This window comes from Lutjanus erythropterus, chromosome 8, assembly GCF_056507025.1.
Source record: "Lutjanus erythropterus isolate fLutEry1 chromosome 8, fLutEry1.hap2, whole genome shotgun sequence".
NCBI classification, from domain to species: domain Eukaryota; kingdom Metazoa; phylum Chordata; class Actinopteri; order Lutjaniformes; family Lutjanidae; genus Lutjanus; species Lutjanus erythropterus.
This window is the reverse complement of record NC_139324.1, coordinates 35,958,244-35,978,337: the sequence shown is the minus strand read 5'-3', so window position 1 is coordinate 35,978,337 and position 20,094 is coordinate 35,958,244. Positions and strand designations below refer to the sequence as shown.

Sequence of the window (20,094 nt, the reverse complement as noted above, 5' to 3'; positions counted from 1 at the left end):
AAAAAAAGTAATTAAAATCATTACATACTGAGAAGTGTCTAATTCCTGTCTTTATATAATAGCAACTGAAGTGTTCAAAGGGACTTGCATGAAGAAGAAATTGCAGTAATAAAAAAAAACAAACAAAAAAAACAAAACAATTGGGAGCTGGGTGGGGCCTGTTGGTGTAGAAACTATGTCAGTGAGTGTGATGGTTTACTCATGGTGTAAAAAGCCCAGAGGCATTATGGTCAAACCACAGACCGCCGCTATCAGTCGTAGTGCAAGCTTTTGAAGTTGAACCGTTTTCTGTCTGTGAAACCCGTCATCTGCAGAGACAGTAAAAGAAATGTGCCGTTTTAAAGGACCAGTTCACTTTAGAATGAAAAGGTAGTCCTTATCACTCAGTCACAGCTGAATTCTGATTTTCAGGTGAAGATCTACTTTTACCAAAATTATTATGACATTGTGATTTGCAGTAAAAAAAAGACACACATGCAAAACAGACTCACCTGACTTGGATCTCTTGTGAAATATCTTTTCTCTATTACCTGTTAAGAGAAAGATTGAGATTTAGAGGAAGTCTGTTTCAATATAAAACTCCCCCCGTACATCAGGCATGTGCACAGACAGACCCCAGGTAATATTCAAGCACCTGGTTCTTTTTCTCTAAATATATGTTTTGTTTTTTAAATTTGGATCATGGCATCAATTCTCAATTAACAGCATGCCTTAATGCCAGACAACTGCATTTGCGTTCCAGTTCTTCAGGTGTCCTGTATGTGATTTATTTTTTATAAATATCTAATTAGAGAGGAGTACCTGTTGGTGCACAGAACTAAGTAGTAAAATGACAGATTTTGAAGAGACCCATTGACTGTCATATTCAACGCTGCGCAAGTGGGTCAGAAATTTATCTGCCTGAAGTCAATCTTTACTTTTCACTTATTAATTTTTGCATTTAACCTTTCTACAAATGTTTTATTTGTTGGTTTATTAGCAATTATTACATAACAACATTTACTGTAGGTAACTGTCATTAATTAAGGGTTGCAACGTGTATAAAATGTCAGACAAGAGTGAAAAATGTCCAAAGTCGTGTCTTACAAATTACACTGCAGATTGTGAAAAGCGTATAATAGTTTAATTCTTTTTTATTTATTTCTTATCCAGTCCTGAATGATGAACCCTGAACCCTATGTCATAAAATAGTTATTATATACCTAATTTTAAAACAAACAAACAAAACAAGTCCAACATTTAACATTAAAAAGTTACTAGATCTACCTGACAAAGTCAAAACTGTTATTTTCGAATAGCAAATATTCTTATATTCATTTTGACATTCAATTTACAGACAAAAAAAATTGTTATGCTGCTTCCTTCAACATAACTATTTGAGCACTGCTTAAATACCACATTATTTTAATAATTAATGTTAGCAAACACAGTTTATATCCTCTCAGCAGATCCACACCACAGAGGTGTAAGTGCACAAATATGTTTTGATAATCTCTCTTGCAAAGACAATTTGTATAGAAAAAGAAAGTATCACATTACAGAGCTCTGGGTTTCTCACCTTGTCAAAGAACCTGCTAAGCTTCACTGCATTTGACGTGCCGGCAGCCAGGTACCTCGGGTTTGTGCAGTCCTGAGAAATCAAGGTTACACTTCAGCCACAAACCTCAAAGAAACATCTTTCTATTTGTGCCTAAAAGATTTGAAGCTTTAAACACAGTGACATCTGGTGGTTTGTAGAAGTTATAGCACACACACACACACACACACACACACACACACACACACACACACAGAGCATATGTCTAATTTCTCTTTTTCTAATTCAGAATTTCCCTGTTTTTCTAGCCATCATTAAATCTTTAAGACATGCGCTTTATTCTGTACTTTTGCTGTGATTTTTACATCAGGTTCATGTTTGGTAAATTTCTTGAGGGATCAACAAGGTTGCTTGGATTAGTGAGAATCAAGGACAAGTCTTCCTCAACCTGCTCATAATGGTCTAATTAAGATCAGTCATCCGTCACTGATGCTGCTTGTGAGAGAACTGAGAACAGGCTTCTTCTTTCATATCATTTTTAAACTCGGCATCGTTCTCCTGCGGTGCTGCCACTGTGGTGAGAGGGAAAATGAGCTTTGTGCTCTCTTTCATGTACCAGATGCCAAATACCACTTAAGCATTGCAGCTTTATTTGCCTTTTCATAGTTGAACAACCATTTTATGGAACATTTCTGTAACAGAGACCTGCGCTTAAGTTCAGAAAAGTGTGTTCTTTTAACACAAACCAGGGTTCCTCCGCCTTTTCAAATTCAAGCACTTAGGGCATTTTCAAGGTGCATTTTTAAGATTTTCCAGCACCTTACAGCTGTGGTAAATCACAGAGTTATATACATATACATGCCCAAAATGATTAGGCCCCATTTCATTTCTTCATTACAGAAAATCAGATGCTATTGTGTTTTATGATTCATGATAAGATCCTACAAAAGGATGACAAATTAGAGGAAAATACAACAAAGTGTCACCTGTCTGTAAGTACACGTGGCATCCAATTTAACCTGGCTGAGCATATATAAAACAATCACTAGTGAAATAACTTTAATTTAAAGGAAATCCTCATCATGTTTCATTTTCAAGCCAGTGCTGATTGCAACAGCAACCTCTGGGCATGTTGTTGTCTGTTATCCTCCCATTCAGAGCGCACACAACAACAAAGACTGAAAGATCACACTAAGCATAGCCACACGTGCAGAGTGGTAGGCGAGGCTCAAGTGGAGTCATCTTCATTTAGTGCCAAAAGCGAGAACAATTAGGCTCTCTGGCTCATTTTATTTCTTTATTTAAAAAGCAAACTATCCAGACAAGTAGGGATTTATTCTGAAAATAATACATTTACCATTTCAAGCTGTTTCAAGCACTTTATCCAAAAATCCAAGCACTTTTCACACCTTGAGAAGTTTTCTGTGATTTCCAGCACCTGTTTTCTGGTTTGCACTGTCATTATCATGGTCTGGATAATTTGCACATCTTGTCTCCACTCCCGCTCTACCTCATCTCATATTTGGTATAGTGTGTCCTTGTATATTACTCTTGTATATTTCTATATTTTAGTGTAGTTTGTTCTTGTGTATATTTTCTATATTAGGTATTCTCAGATATTCTATGTGTACTCACCCAATTTCATTTCATTAATTGTATTTTTTCTATTTTGGTGTTTACACGTATATTTACTGTATATTTACTTTGGCTGCTGTACCACAAGGATTACCCAGTTTGGGATCAACAAAGTACTGCCTATCTATCTACCTACCTGCCTGCCTGCCCGCCCTGATAAAGTCAGCAGTGTCACAGACTCCATTTTTGAAAGGGACTTAAAGTCAGTGTGTGTAGACATGAAAACATTGACATACGAGATTGATCTCCTCTGCATTGAAGTCTTCAGACAGGAAGGCCGTCCGAGTGAGAACTTCACTGCGTTTGGTCTCTGGGATCTGGTCAAACTTTGTGCCAATCAGCAGCAAAGGCACTGGGTTCTCAGCAAACTGCTCTCTGTCATAGTCACTGCAGGGGGAAAAAAAAGAAAATTACTTAGACAAACTCAGTGTGGTCACATTTTTACAGCTTTAATTTACCAATACAAAGAGGCATGTCTGCTTACCCGTTTGAGACGATAACTCCCGTTGGAGAAGAATCCTTGTTTAAGGCTTCTAGTGACCAGCGATAGAGATTCTGAGAGGATTTCTTATTTGTTAAATCGTGTACCAACATAATTCCTGGAAAAAACAAACAGAAAATGACATAACTAAATAATAGCAACCCTAATGACTTCAGATTTCTTGAAATAATCATAAAAGATCATCATATTTACCGTTAACTGAATTGTAGAAGACTGCTCTGGTGCTTTTGATACTGCTGGCACTGCCCACAGATCCACCGACATCCCAGAGTTCAATGTAGTAGGTTTTCTCCTCCGGGGTTCCCTCCTTATAGTCTTGGACCTGTAGTTGAATATTTCATTTTTGACCCGTCCATTATTTTAATCCTCTAAGCATCTGTGTAATGTAAGTGCTATATTCATTTTTTATCTGACATGAATGTGTTGAATCATGAGTGGTGGAAAGTAACTAAGTACATTTACTCAAGTACTGTACTAAAATACAATTTTTGAGGTACTTATATACTTCAGTTGAATATTTAAATTTTCTGCTACTTCTACTTCACCACAATTCAAAATAGTCTTACCCAGCAGTAAATAAACTGCACAATTAAAGCGATGTACACATTAAGACACCAATTCTATAACCCACTAATAATATATACATTACTCTGAAATCTGTCGTTCTGTATAATGAGGACCTTTACTTTTAGTATTAGCGATTAAGTGAGTATTTCTCCACTGCTGTTGCTACTGCTGCTACTGATATTACTTCTTGGACCATGTAAGGGAATAGTTAGGTGTCAGTAAATAATATAAATAATATAATAATATAATATAATATAAACCTCTGTTGTGATTTGGTGCTGTTTAGATAAAATTGTTTTTTTCTGTTGTTTGTCATTTAAAAAGTTGTTTAATACAAGGCACATAGATGTTCTATCAGAGGCCAATTTACTATAAAGACCAGTAAAACAAACTTTAGATTTTTATCTTAATTAAATGTTGAGGATTACAAGGTGTTGGATCTTCTTACCCGTACATCCACAGAGCAACCAACAGTCCATGATGGATTTCCTAACACCTGATTCTGACAGAGCAGATGGACCAAGGAAGACTTGCCCACCCCTGTAAAAGACAAGAAAGGCGGGTGGATGACTGCCAGTTTTTTTTTATAGGATCAAAATAAACTCATGCAATGGCTCCTATGCACAAGGAGGAAACACATTTTATCCAGTAGATCACAATACGTTGCTTTCAATCACTTTCAGTTTTGATGAGGTACAATAAAGACTGCTGATTACAAGACAATGAAGATAAGATATGATAACAAGCCTCCATTGAAAAAACATGTCAGTGTAGCATAGCCTCAGTTTCTATCAATGCTTATAACTTGAAGAGCATCAGGGAATATCTTAAACAAGCTCTTGGGTGTCACTCTTTGATTCGGTATATATATTTCTAAAAAAAAATCAAGTGTTGGTGTTGATTCGTCTCAAAGTCAGCAAACTTATTACACGCAGATGTACCACTTCTTGGTCAGCAAAACCCAATGTAACTACATCATGACAGGTGCAACCTTTGCTGCTACATTAAGCGACACTTGCTGGTTCACCTTTAATCCGAAGTCGCCAGTGAGGTAAGACACGACAATTATATTGCGTCAGGTATTAAGGTTCACGAAGCCACTGCAACAGACTTTTAACATGAGTTGGAAGTCCCTAAATTTAAGATTAAAAAGGTTGCAAAACGGGGGAAATTATCCAAGACGAAACAAATGTCTTAACAAACAACCCGCCACTTTAATAAAAGAATTTGAAATGCGTAGATGGCACTTAACTTACCGGAATCTCCTAAAACTAATACTTTTACCCTGTCAAGAGAAGCCATTTTTGTGTCAGACGTTTACCGGAAGAAAACAGTGGAAATCCCGCCTGGAAATATCTATTGTCTAATCTGATTGGTCACAACACAAACGAACGCACAGACAGAAGGCATGTCCACTCGTCAAAATTCAAATCAATCATCAGTCCTCTGTTTCTATTGGCTAGTGCGTGAAAATTGTCTCGTTCCGCTTTGTCGCGGTTTTCGTTTTCTTCCGGGGTAAGTCATGAAACATGCTAGCTAACCTAGTAGTTTAAAGATTCAGAAGTGCAAATATGTTCAGTGAGTTTTAGGTACTTGTGTTTGTTAGGCACAAAGTGAGCGTATGCTGAAATGACTTTAGGAAGCGGTGGCTTTAGCTAGTTTGCTGGAACGTAACGTAAAAGAGTATCGGGTAAGGTTTGCGTTTACTGGCTAACGGTTTTCTCAAACTTACTTCATGTTGGTTCAACTTAGCGTCAGTTAACGAAAGGTAACATCAGCAATCTGTAACTAAAGATAACTGATCACCTGTTAAAGCGATTGTAACGCTACTAGCTACTTCTAGTATCCTCACCGGTAGTTGTAGCCAACCTGCTGCAGTGTCTGTCGTTTGTCTTTGTTTGAGTTAGCTAACGTTAAGCTAAGTTAAGTTGGCACTATCGGTGTTAACACTCATTTCGTCTAACCCATGTTAGCACAAAGCACCAGGAAATGGGTAAGACGTTGTCCATCGCTTTACGCACAGGTATTGGGTTCAAGCAAGGAGGAAAGGATCAAGTAGTCTAATGAGTAGTTTCCATCAGTGTATCCATGCCAGGGGTTGGCAGTCTATCAGTATTATATCAAATTTGTGATATGTGGTGTGTGATTTTTTGTGTTATGGCACAAGTGTTGGCTTTTTCTGGTTTTAAAGGTTGCTTTACAATTAAGTAATGTAATCTACTGAACTTAACAGACTGTACTTGTTAGCTAGATTTGTTTTATGCCTTTACCCACTTAGTAATTACATCCACATTACTAATTATTATTAGTGATTATTATTATTATTACATGATATGAAAAGATGTGAAACGATTAAGAAGTTATTTTATTACTTTTTTGCATAAGTAACAAGTGAAATTCCTTCCTGAGATGCATTTAGCTGCATTTGTATTAGGGCTGGGGGTTTTTCTGCCTCTTTTAATATCTATCATGGAATTTGAAGTAATCCTGAAACAATCCTTCCAAATTTTAATGCATTTATTTTTATCTGATCTCACAAGCAGTATAGACATACTTTTAAATGCTTTGTTGGCATCACAGTATGCTGAACTGCTACCTCTGTCAAAGAAGCTGCATTTCACTTCACTTTCACTTCACCACAGACTGTGTGGGTTTTAGCTGCTGTGGCAGTGTGCCAATCAGATGTCACTTTAAATCGAGAAATACTTGAGGTGATTTTCTGCAATTACCATACAAATAGTAATTTTTTTTCTAGATGCGGGTACCAAAAGGATTGAATGCAGTTATCGTTTGATTGGAGAAGTTTCAATACAACTAACTTCAACTACAACATACCCAGGCATCATTTTCATGAAATTTATTAACGCACTTTTGAACATTTTGCCCTGTCAGCTGTTTATGTAACATTGCATGAATACTGATAGCAGTATTTTTTCCCCCAGGAGCTTATACATATTTTGGAATTAACCTGTCAGGAACTGGTACCGGTTCTGAATACCCATCCCTACTGCTGTCTCAGATCTTTACATGAGGTCTCATCTCTCTCCACAGGAGAAGATGATAGAACCAGAACTACTAACCGAGGTCCCTGCAGCACTTAAGCGGCTAGCAAAGCAGGTTGTCAGAGGTTTCTATGGAGTGGAACATGCCTTGGCCCTAGATGTACTGATACGCAACCCATGTGTGCGTGAGGAGGACATGCTGGAGTTGCTCAAGTTTGACCGGAAACAGCTGCGCTCGGTACTCAACACCCTGAAGTCAGACAAGTTTGTCAAGTGCCGAATGAGAGTGGAGACAGCTCCTGATGGCAAGACAACACGGCACAACTACTACTTCATTAACTACAGGTAGGGACACAGTAACACGCAATAACTTGCCCTTAACAACTGGTAGAGTTTTGATGCAGCTGTAAGTTTGGAGGAATACAATCCGGGTATTGGCATCGTCAGTGTCTTGTATCAGTAATGTTAGGATGTGTTAAGCTCATTTTCAGAGAGAATAAGACTTTTGCTTATCTGTGATGTGTACTCACAATTTCAGTACTAAAACACTGGAGGCTAAACATAATATTATGTATATTAATAAAGAGCACACACTCTTAATTTAGAAAAATAATAGATTTAAATAGATTAGAATAGACATGGAATCCTCCATTTTTTCTTTTGTTATTCACCTAAAAAAAGTATCCTCCCATGTCAGTATGTTGCATACTGTAAAGCTAAACCAACCTGATTTTTTTAGGGTACTGGTCAACGTGGTCAAGTATAAATTGGATCACATGCGACGACGCATTGAGACAGATGAGCGAGACTCCACCAACCGTGCCTCCTTCCGGTGCCCCTGCTGCTTCTCCACCTTCACTGACCTAGAGGCCAACCAGCTGTTTGACCCAATGACAGGTAAACATCAGGGGTGTAAATAACAAATTTTATCTCAATACAATATTATATTGATTCTTTGGACAACGATACAATATTTGCTGGTATTACAAAGTCTGCCACAGTATGATTTTGTTTTAATTCAGGGCCATGCGATCAGTATCACACAATTACGTTTATGTCAACTCACAAAAAGCAACTAAATCATGATTCAACAATTTTAGGACAGAACTCTTCCAGACATTTGTGGCACAGACATGCAATGGAAATTTCAAAATAAAAGTGTATCTTGACGATGTAGATTGATATTTTTACGTTGCATTGTTGAACATTGAATCGATATATCACTCCAGATTCGTCTATCATTACACCCCTACAAAAAATTGGGGGGAAAAAATAGTCTACTGTTGGTGCTAGAAAATATGGTGACAGCTCTTTCACAAAGGAGACACAGTCAAATAGTTCCACTACCATCATGTCAAGTAGTACATCTGTCAAGTATTGCAACACTAACATCATATCAAAATGAGGTATCTGATACTTTGAGTTTGGTAACATAATACCTTCCTGTTGCTTGTGATGAAGCCCTATGCACGTTGAGGCCTCTTGCAACCAGCCAGTATGAAAACAAACATGGAAACTGTTTGTGAAACTAAAGGCTCATTAAGTTTAAATTAAGTACCATTATGGTTTAACTTACAGAGGTTCTTGATTTGTCTCAGAAGAAAAGAAATATTTTGAAAAAAAAGACAAGCAGAACATTAAATTCAATCTACTAATGATACCTTATCAGTAAATGATAAATAATCTTTACCCTGCCTCTACTAGTGTGGCTGTGTACACAAAATTAAACAGAGGAGACGTTCTGTCTGTTTTTGTCATTTTGTTCTTCTGTTGTCTTGGATGCAGTTGAGTGCTAGCACAAAAAAAAGGCCTGAATTGAAGTAACTTTAATATCTGATTCTTGGATTCTCAGCTTGCCTTGATATGGGCTGGCAGCTCTTCACAGCTCTGCCTCTAAATAGGCGTCACATCAGTCCCTTATCAAGAGAGATTATCCATGATGTTGTGTTTGTGCGTGTGCTTGACATGTGAGAAACAGGAGCAACCAGCAAGTCTGGATCATCTTGGCATTAGGGTAGACATAGGCTCACACTTGGTTTTGAAATCATGTAGCTGATTGACATAAATAAGGCATGACCAATTCATTTGAGGCACCAGTGCCTCCTCAATTGAAAAGGAATCAGGAGCAAGGTTTCTATTTAATCAGTCACAACTTGAGCAGATAGATACGTGCTGCATTCATGTTGTTATTGAAAACGTGGTTTGAAGTTTTGTTTTATATTTGTGAGAAAAATGAGTTGCAAATGTTTAACTGCTCTCAGTACTGAAACCCTCGATAGATGTGAAGAAGATGTAATCCTCCAAGCAAGAGGTTAACAGGACAAATTAAGCCCACTTGCCTCTTAACAAATTTCCTGAATATATTTTGATATTGATCATAGTTTGTAATGGTCTTGGTTTAACACTATGGCATATCATGGAATTACATTCTCTGGAAGTCATCTTCCTAGAATTTCTGGGTGTGGTGGTGCAGAAGAATATTGTGCTTATGATGGTGACGCGTCTGTTCCATACTTTAAGGAGAGGCCCTTCTCTAAACTGTGTTCATTCATAAACTGTCTTCATTCTTGTGTCTGTCAGAATGAGGCACAGTTCACACACTGTCTGCCAACCTGAAGGTTTGTAGGTTTCCAGTCAACCGGCACTGTTGCTAGGAAGCATAGACAGGTTGTGCTACACAAGCCTTTAAAATAAGATCTCTCTTATCTTTCACTAAATGCTCATTATTTAAAGAGTAACACCAGGCTGAAAACACCAGTGTTTTGCTGTCCGTAGTTTGCAAGTTTCAGGACCCACAGTGGGATCACTGATAGGTGTGGTTACACCCAACAGTGACATCATTGGGTCCTGGAGTTCACCAGTATTTAACTACGACAAGGTGAAAAGTGAAAACCACTGGAGGTCAGCAAAGACAAGATTTTCAAGGGGTCTGTGCTATATTGTCCAAGAAAGCTGAGTTCTGCTCGTCTTGTAGAGCCTTGCTGGCAGTGGTTACATGTACAGGGATGCTTTGTGCAGGAGCCTCTGACGCCCATGTCCACGTACTCATCTAGCACGCCAATTGATCACCCAGAGACTTAGCTTACAAGACAATTTCATAAAAATAAAAACAGGGTTACACATACAACATGCACTAATATAAACATGTCGAAGGTCTCAGCAGAAAAATGTTCCATAATGTTCCAAAAGCGTATTACTTTGTTGTGTAATAAACTGGAGTGATTTCAGTAGATAATTCAAAACTTTGCATATAAAATAATTAAATTAATCCAATAATCAAGAGCGCCGTCATCTATGAACTGTTTTTTCAAATGCTTCTGGAAAGTCCAAAACCTTCCCAGACTTAGTGGGAACACGCTTCAAAGTCTGTGTCCTTGAGACTAAAATCCAAGCTGAAATAGCCTGTAGTTCTTCCTTAACACCAACTGCATCACTGTGATATCACTGTATGCAGGAAGGATCAAAGATTTTGTAGCAGAACTCGGCTTTTTCTGTCAGTATAAAGCACACTGAGGAATTTGTTGCTTCAGTTGACTGATTTAACATCAACACTGACTGGACATCCACAAAAAACAGTGAATTTTTCCCTTAAAGTTAAAATCTCCAGTTTCATTGGGTGAATAATTGTTGTAAATAGTTTGTGAAAATCTGAACACTAGGGTTGTGGTTTGGTATTATTGAATATGAATGCTGTATTGAATTCTTTTATTGAATTATAATTCTTGAAATTTGAGCAGTTGGTTTGACCACAGATTTATTTTAACTGTGGTGTTCACTTTTTCTTATGATTCATGGAAGGCTCAGTTGATGCAGCAGTTGCCGCAGAAGCTTGAACAAATGGGATGTGGTTGAAAACCTGTAAAAATGTTACTTCAGCCAGTGTCAACAGAATGAATCACTACTTTAGCTGCAAAGAATCATTAAACAATAGTGATAATTCATCAAACCTGATTCATCTCTGATAACGTAATGTACTGCAGCAAGTTTGCTAAAGCCTTGTTTTGTTTTGGGTGTTTTAGATCAACCTAATGACTTGTTCTGTTTTACACTGGATAACGGAGTATAAAACCTGAGCTGATCTGATTTAGAAGTGACAAATCTATATCACAGTGTGTTCCAGCTTTTTAATACAGAAAATGCACAGCATCCTAAAAAAATGTCCTGAGGAGGCCAGTTTTAAAAACAAAAGTGACACCAGACCAAGTTTTGAGGTATGGAAGAAAGCTGCACGTTGCTTAAAAATGGTTACATTAAGTAAAATAATATAGATTGGGATTACCAAAACCTCACACAACAAGTCTTACTGGTAACATTGTCAACATATCTCACATATTTTCAGGGATGAGTCAAAAATTATAGTCCAAAATTCAACACAAAGGTGCACATTACCCCTGCACTGGATAAATACACCTGATAGCCAGTGTAAATTACATGCTGGACAAAGTTCATATTCGTATCGTCCTGGTTCTGTTTTGGAACCGTCAACATCTTCCTGGTGACACATTTATTGTCATCTTGTGAATCCCTTTGCACCCGTCTCTTGTTTCAACGTGTCTGAACTGGTGTCAGATGTTGCTGTGGAGGCAGTAACCGTGCACGCTGGCAGAGGCTGACAAAAAGAATACCTGGAGCTCGCACAGTGGTAGTGTGATGGACTGGTTGTTTCTTCAGGGCCAGCAACACTCAGTTCAACCTCACAGGGATGGGAAATGACATTATTGCTCTTCCAGCTCATTCTGACCCAGAATGGAGAGCCGGAAACCCTCCAGCTCTGCATTTTCACACTTTGCTGTGTGATTGTACCCTTCTCATTTTATTCATTCCATCTGACATAGGTTCATCTTTTGACTGAAAAATCCACTCATAAAGCCTGATGCTAACTATTTTGGTAATCAAGTAATCAGTTTGAGTATTTTTTTTAAGGAAAAAAATGTCCACTTGTTTACTTGACTTGAATATCTCCATTTTCTACTACCACAATTCAGAATCCAGCTTCTTAAATGTGAATATTTTCTGGTGTCTTTACTTTGTTATGAAAGTAAAGTAAATATCTTTGGATTTGATTCATATTATTTATTTTCATTATTATTATTAGTAGTAGTATGTGTTTCATTCAATCATACATATACAAAAACAACGTACATGTAGCACATCTCTCTCTTTCCACACACACACACACACTCCTTTTCTCTCACACAGTGACACACACACAGACATCAGTGCAGACATGGGGTCTGTGCAGTGCTGGAATGGTTCCAATTATTGAAACTGCACTCAGCCAGAGAAACAGATGGCCCAGCATGCCCCTCTCTTACTGGTAGGAAGCAAGTGTGTCTGTGCAGTGCACTCAAGGTCCCATAGTTAAACCCTCATGTCTGCATTCCTCCTTACTTATTAAGGTTAAGTCAACACCCATGCAGTTTTATTTTACAGAATGACAGAAGAAATAAACAGTATAAGTACAATTCAAGCTTAAAAAACAAAATATGACAGCAGCAAGAAAGTGTAATTTCTCAAAAACTAACTAAGATGCATTTTCAAACCTGGTCAGTGATTTATTCCATATGACGCATATGGAAATTAAACAAATTTTATTATGTCATTGTTTAGCCATAACATGCAAGGTCCTTAATCTGGAGGCTACATTTTCTTGCTAGTTATGCGACCAGACTGTAAACTTATGTTGTCCCTCAGAGCACCGCTTCTTTGGCTGGAAACAGAAACTTCAAAACTTGTTACATTAGTTTGCAATCTGAGCAAAAAGCAAAGGTAATACAGGCATGTCCCAGGATTGTCCCCGGTGATTTACCTGAACAGCCTCTCTTAACGTGTTTTTGCTTGTTCTTTTTTTAACCCGCAGGTACATTTCGCTGCACCTTCTGCGAGACCGAGGTAGAAGAAGATGAATCTGTCTGTCCTGACGCCAGGACTCTGGTGGCACGCTTCAACGAGCAGATTGAACCCATCTACGCGCTGCTACGTGAGACTGAAGACATTAACTTGTCACATGACCTGCTGGAGCCTGAACCTGCTGAGATTCCTGCCCTCAAACAGAGGTCAGTTCCTAACAAACATTTTCTGACGTTTATCTTACTATATTAACAAATATCATGAAAACAGCGTTTAAATTTGGCACAAACTGGACCTAAAAATCAAAAATCCAGTATCTGCACTGTGTAGTTAGTATATTCTGGCTTTGTACTGCTGTCTAAGCTACAGTTACGACACCCTCTGCCATAGTAATACAGATAACTAGACAGCTAAAGTAAGATGTAGAGGTGTCACAGTTTCAATTTTAAATCTAACTGAGTTTTCAATTTCAAAGAATTGAATTTTCTCCCAGGATTTTTTTTTTCTCTCCACCCCCGCCTACTTGCAGTGTCCAGCATTAGAAAATACAACCGTTCAGAGATGACACAGCATAGCTTATAGGCCGTTGTATCACACTTGATACCTATATGATACAATATGGATTTGAACACATAGATAACAGTTGTCAGAGCATAAAACTAATGATCCGTGTATCTTAACAAATCAAAACTCAGTTTTATATCTGTTTAAGTGCACGGTGTATATAATGTATATAGATAGTGTGTATAGTTTTGATACATTTTTTTCCCCCCATTTTCTCTTTATTCTGTTGTCACCCGCCCCTTTTTCTACCTGTACTTTTTGAGCTGCTGCGGTATTGGATCAATAAAGTTGATCTTATCTTATCTTTAACAATGTCATAGCTGTCAGCACAAAAGATTGGGAGATTTGGAGATTGGATTTGGAGACTCATGACACCACTAGGAAGAGAGAGGGAGGGACATATCAAGTGAAAGCTACTTTGTGAGGTTGAATTAGTTAATGATTTTTCCATAGTTGTTATCTGTAAATGAAAAATAGTTTGAACTGAAATTTTAGCTTTTCAGTTTGTTGTACCACAGAATTACATGAGGCAGCAGCTCAATTCATGATGGAGAAGAGAACACACTCTTTGATAGTCTCTTTGAAGTGTCGTAGGTATTGTGTCAGTTGTATCATAATGAGATTTGGGGGGGGGGGGGGGGGGTGAAATGATCAGCCTAAAAGAATAAAAAAAAAAAAAATCAAAGCATTACCACCTTTCTCTCTGGAACAGTTCCACTGACAACAGATGGGAGTTCACAACTGTTAACAGCAATAATCGCCTCAGCGATATATTCTCAACCTCATCCCTCTTTGTACCACAGTGGAATTCTGTTCTGTTAAGCCGCAGTAAATCCATACTCTCAATTTTTCTATTTAAATGTGTATTAATTCAGCTGTTGAAGGTCATTGTTTAAAGTTCCAATCAATCAATCGTTTTGAGAGTATCTAGCTTCTGTTTCCTGCCAAATTTCCTAATGAAACAGGACAGGCAGGCGAGACATCACATTATGAGGAATTTTATTTGAATGTTGAAAAGTGTGCATGTCATATCTCAACGTATCATGCTGAAGATTCACTGATGAGTGGATGACATGATGTTATTGGTTGATACTGGTTGGTTCAAGCCTACATAAGCACACGTCCTATTTTGTTTTACATCCTTTTTGTATGAAAAGTCATTTTTCATTTTATCTCAACATTAAAGGATATTTACTGAATCTTTCCTCTAGCCGTGAACGTGCTGCAGCATCTGCAGGAAACTCTCAAAGCGGCCCACACCGTGAAGCCTGGTCCAACAAAGGCTCATCCTTCGCTGACCTGTACACCCAGAATGTGGTTATCAACATGGAGGAGCACGAAGAACAGCAGAAGCAGGCCAATGAGGGCAAGGCACCAAAGGAGAGGCCCGTCTGGTTGACTCAGAGCACCGTGCAGGGTGCTTACAACGAGCAGGACGTCCTCAAGAACCGTAAGTGAAGTTTTTCTTGCAAAACATCCAGTGCCAACCACTCAATATGTAGCTTTCATGCTATTCTGATGGAAGTAATTCATTTATACTCAACATATGTGTGTTTCTCACAATAATTTAAATGTCCTTCATACATTAAATGGTGCAGGATTAATGCTGAACCCAAGTTAATGTTTTTCCATTTCAAATCCTCTCCCATAATCACAAGGTCTCCCACTCCATGTGTCAGATTATGTTAAATTCAACATTAAATTCCCACCCACCACTCTCAGATGCTGGGTTCACTGACATTAATCACAAATGCTGTTGCCTGTCTGCACTGGTCTTTTCAGTGAACAATAAGATGATGGTTGAGATGGACAGAATCAAGCACAATCTAAACCCCCGCACATTTAACTGCTTCTCTATGACTCTCTCTGGCCATCTCTTTGTAGTCAAAACAGGCTCTTAGAGGTCAGTCCAGGCTATCTGCCTCCGTCAGAGTCGTCCTTCACCAGGCTATCTTATTCTGACATTGTTTCTCCACCCAAGGGCATGCAGCAATCAGGCCTGGCCAGACTCCCATTGAACCATAATTGCTTAATTGAAATAATCAGAGGCTTGATTAGTGCACGACTGAGCAAGGATTGCTCATTAATGAAATCCATTCCTGTGGAAATGGCATGAATTATGCCTTCCAAACGTCCGGTCTCTGAGGTGTGTCTGTGCATCTGTCCAGAATGATCTTGTTGCCCTTTTGAGCCTGAAAACAGAAATGACAGCCGAAGGTGGCGTGGTTTAAATTACATTTCGGATACTGACTTTCACTAAATAATGCTTGATGAGGCAGTACGATAAAAGTCATGACCAGGAGTTCCCAGACTTTTCCATGCCAATGCTCAGGCTTTTTCCTTTTTAAAACCCTTTTTGTAAGTTGGCACCAGATTTTGCTTCGTGTCAGGCAGCAGGTGGCAGACCAGATCAACTCTGACAGCTCAGGATGTGATGACTGATGTTTTGACTGACAGGCAATTAGATAGAGGGGCACCGCAAATAAGATTTAGGTAATGTTATATATTATTTTAGAACAGATTTTATAAAAATTCACATAATGGTAGTTTAGTTTTCTTTTAAATTACTGCTCCCATTTTGAAAATCAATGGGTTAGACCATGAAATCTTGACATCTTGTTAAAGGCACAGTTTAAAAATACTTAAAATTGCCTCTATCGCCACATTTTTTGATACCACATATTTAAATTATACAATATCTGTTAGTTATCGTATCGGTTTTACTGAAGTTGAAAAACATTTTCCTATTTTGTGTGCCTCAGACTTTGGAAGAGGTATCAGTCTAGTATAGGATTTATGTACGAGTATTGTATTAAAGGGTAACGTTCTAGTGTTGTGGCAACTCTAAAATATTCTTAAGCAAGCTAAACTTCAGTTCCAGAAGTCTCCAGGAAGAATGATTTCGGCAGTGAATATATTTAAAATTTTAATTAATGATTTGTTTTGTTTCCACAGATGGAGACGTACCTGGAGCCCAGGATGGAGCACCTGGTGTTGGAATTGGTCAGACAGATGAAAATGAGGAGGTGATGCGCGCCCTGCTGATCCATGAGAAGAGGAGTGTGGCAGTAGCAGGTGGAGGTGTAGGTGCAGCAAGCGCTGCTACCAGGGGGCTCACTTCTGCCACGGCTAATGCCAGCGACTCCGACAGTGACACCAGCGAATCGGATGACGACTCTCCTGCAAACCCTCCGCCGGCCACGGCCGCTCAGCATCGGGCTGTCGAGGAGGATGATGAAGAGGACGATGATGAGTTTGAGGAGGTGGGGGATGAGCCGATGGTGATGGTGGGAGGCCGGCCATGCTCGTACAGAGAGGTCAGCCAGAGGCCGGAGCTCGTGGAGCAGATGTCTGCACAGGAGAAGGAGGCCTACATTGAAATGGGACAAACCCTCTTCCAGGACATGTACTTCTGAACACACATGGACATTCATATGTGCATTTACACACATATAAAGAAACCATTGGATGGACTGGCTTTGAGTTCCCGAACATGTACTTCTGCTGTCTCACACTGTCAGTGATATCTGTGGGAAATTTGTGAACACAACTTCTCAAGAGGAAAACAAGATGCTGCTCAAGAAGTATTTTCAGTCTGGTTAATGTTCTTGCATTATAAGAACCAAGGACGTGCTTTTACAGTGTTCACTAAGTGATCACACCTTTAGTATTCTGTCCAAGTATTTTATAATCTCAGTCACCAAATCAGGAGGAGGGAGCTGGCCAGCTGCAGTTTGACGACTTGTTTTCTTGTTACTGTTTTATTTTCATTTCAGCTGTAAGTTTACCAGGCTGTCATACCCCACTTATGTTTTAGCCATGTTTTTCCATCATGTGACTCTCATTTGTCTGACAGAACCGATATGCTTCAATTTTAATCGATACCGCTGTCTTCATACAAGCATATGTTTAAGCCACATGTATATTTTTTTCTGACTCATGTATTGATTGTGTATTGGGGCTGTGAGCTCTGCCAAAAGACATCTGAGCGCATAGCAGCACTGTGGCTGAACATAAGCAGTGTGATACTGGAGGACTTAAGCCTCTGCTGGTGTTGTTGTGCTGCTGACGTGCTGCTCGCACTACGCCGCTCATGTAGACAAGGTGCTGGGCAGAACATTTTCTGCTTTCCTGAAACAAGACAAGAAACAAGACTGGATTTAAAGGCTCGTCTCAGGCAAGAGAAACAAGACGATTTGGGCGAATTGTTGTACAGTAAAGCATTTGTTATTCTCAATATTCTGTAATAAAAAGATTCTGCAGTACAGCAATTTGCATTTATGTATACGATGTAGTGATGTATGTACAAGTATTTACACTTACAGCAATGAGCAATGAGCAATTTACAGTGTAAAAGTAAGGGGGCACTGTGACGCTTCTTCTTCTTCTCTGGTAGTGAACAAGACACACTCCAATGAGGTTGTTTGGTTCTAAAGGAACCAGGTGAACATCTGTTATCAGCTGTTGGCTAGAACAAGGTTTCCCAAATGTCAAGGACCACCACAATAGATGCACATTAGACCACTGTTAAGAATTTAACCAATTAAAAATGTAATAATCCATTGATAGTCTGGACATGGCAGTAATTGTGCCTCGTTTTGCATTATTTCATCTGGTGGAGGCATTTGTTGAATAAGAAAACTTAAAATGAGAAAAAAGAGCAAAATGTGCATTTTGTATCTTATTACTGATTAATCGATTAATTAGATGTTAGCATTTTCAGCTATCGGTTAAGGACAAAATTTGCAACCCTAGTTTCGACTTCAAAAAAATGTAATAAAAACTGAAATATTCTGTTCCTCCTTTTGCTGGTGAACCCCCCTCCCACCCACTGAAGGACCCCTGTTTGTCCCCAGACCTCAGTTTTGAGAGCCACTGGGCTGGAAAGGCAGAGCTGCTACCATTTTAAATTATCTGAACAGCAAAACGGTATAAAATATGGGTCACTGATAGTTTTGTAAAAATATTTTTTCAGCCTATTGTTTGCCTTTAATTGACAGGACAGCTGAGGTTCAGACAGAATGAATCACAACACCTTCATTATGCATCAGTAGTAAGAGCAAGTGATATTATAGTATTGCATCCTGTTCGCACGGAACCGACTGCTGTCACTGACAAATATTTGCCACCCAGATGTTGGAGCTAGAGCAGTTGATTTGACAAACAAAAATGTGGTAAATTTAACTTATGTCTGCACAGTTAATTGAAATATAGTCGAAATTGCATGGACATTTTCATGTATAAGAAACACTGAGGAGATGAATCTCACAGCAGAGAAAGATAAATAGGTTCTGGAAGAAAAAATGACATGAATTTCATACAGTTTCCACGCTGTGGTCATATCCTCCCGGTGAGACCTTTCCTGTCATGTCGGGTCACGTCCAGGTGACACTTACACATTGAGGCAGTCCCTATAGGGTAAACACATTTCCTGTCCTCCTCCAGATGTGCTCCAGCAGGACGGAGGGTATTTTGTTATGTAGCTTTCCAAATAATGACTGCTTTGATGTAACCACAGTAACCCACGGCGCTGGGTCACCCAGTCATAATGGAGGCAATTTCACCTCAAAGCCCAAGTCTGAACACTGACGTGGGCCTGGCATTTACAGAAAACAGGCCTTTTCAAATCGCAACGTTAAATGCTACACCTGTCATGGTGCTAGCTGCAATGAATTTTTTCCTCTCTCTGCTTTCTTTATAAGCAATATTTTACAGATTTACAAAACAACAATTTCACACAAATGTTCACAACTCTCAAGAGTGCGATTTTAGTTTATCCTTTATAAGCTACATTTTCATCAAACTCTTTTTCTAAATTAGTGTGATGCAGTGAAGGATAAACAAGTCTGAAAAGCTGTAGGTACATTAATGAGGCTCCAATATTCAGTGAGAGATAATGTACGGTGAGCGAGTCATTATTGCGAATTATTACACAGCTTTGTTAAATACTCAATTCTGATTGGTCAGTTACAGCATTCTAAGGTCTGATAATTCTGAATAGCAGTCTGTCGCTATGACCATGGATGCATTTCTGATCATAGACTCTGGAAAAGCAAAAAAAAGTCATTTTTAAATCTATGAAATCATTTTTAAATTAATATTTTGTATCTAGTTGTTGATTTTTTGATAAGTAGCTGTGTAATAGGTAGGGTCATGTACAGTGAGCAGGTCATTATCACCCAATAAACCCCTTCAGGATGATTCAAGTCCTGCATCACACTGCCAGGGTTAATTCCACAATAATGACCTGCTACATCATCCTGCTTATTACACGGCTACTTACTTACAGCGCTGGGACTTTTAACTTTACGCATCACTCCACTTTCCAGGTATTTTAATAACTGTTATACTACAGTGACGTTACAGTGACTAACAGATAGAGACCACAGAGACCTGAGGAGGCAGGAAGCCTCTTACATATGATTCAGGGCTTATTA

At 38.7% G+C, this 20,094-nt stretch overlaps 2 protein-coding genes across 5 annotated transcripts; one reads left to right on the top strand and one right to left on the bottom strand.

The window, feature by feature from the left end:
- Window positions 1–121: 121 nt before the first annotated feature.
- On the bottom strand, window positions 122–5,587 carry rabl3 (RAB, member of RAS oncogene family-like 3). 2 transcript variants are annotated; one of them, XM_084725409.1, is made up of 8 exons: window positions 5,498–5,587; window positions 4,690–4,781; window positions 3,867–3,996; window positions 3,657–3,771; window positions 3,409–3,559; window positions 1,559–1,630; window positions 492–530; window positions 122–308 (listed from the first exon to the last, which is right to left on the bottom strand). In XM_084725409.1, the coding sequence occupies exons 1-8, from the start codon at window positions 5,541–5,543 to the stop codon at window positions 252–254; spliced, it is 702 nt and encodes a 233-aa protein (XP_084581535.1). In that variant the 5' UTR covers window positions 5,544–5,587; the 3' UTR covers window positions 122–251. The 2 variants fall into 2 exon arrangements, with proteins under 2 accessions (XP_084581535.1, XP_084581536.1); XM_084725410.1 differs by lacking the exon at window positions 492–530.
- An 88-nt stretch (window positions 5,588–5,675) lies between these two features.
- Window positions 5,676–17,922, top strand: gtf2e1 (general transcription factor IIE, polypeptide 1, alpha). Of its 3 annotated transcripts, none has more exons than XM_084725408.1 (6): window positions 5,676–5,756; window positions 7,293–7,588; window positions 7,983–8,140; window positions 13,104–13,299; window positions 14,869–15,107; window positions 16,613–17,922. In XM_084725408.1, exons 2-6 carry the CDS (start codon window positions 7,299–7,301, stop codon window positions 17,071–17,073), a joined length of 1,344 nt encoding a protein of 447 aa, XP_084581534.1. In that variant the 5' UTR covers window positions 5,676–5,756; window positions 7,293–7,298; the 3' UTR covers window positions 17,074–17,922. The 3 variants fall into 3 exon arrangements, with proteins under 3 accessions (XP_084581534.1, XP_084581531.1, XP_084581532.1); XM_084725405.1 differs by lacking the exon at window positions 5,676–5,756 and adding an exon at window positions 5,763–5,931; XM_084725406.1 differs by lacking the exon at window positions 5,676–5,756 and adding an exon at window positions 6,808–6,952.
- Window positions 17,923–20,094: the final 2,172 nt, after the last annotated feature.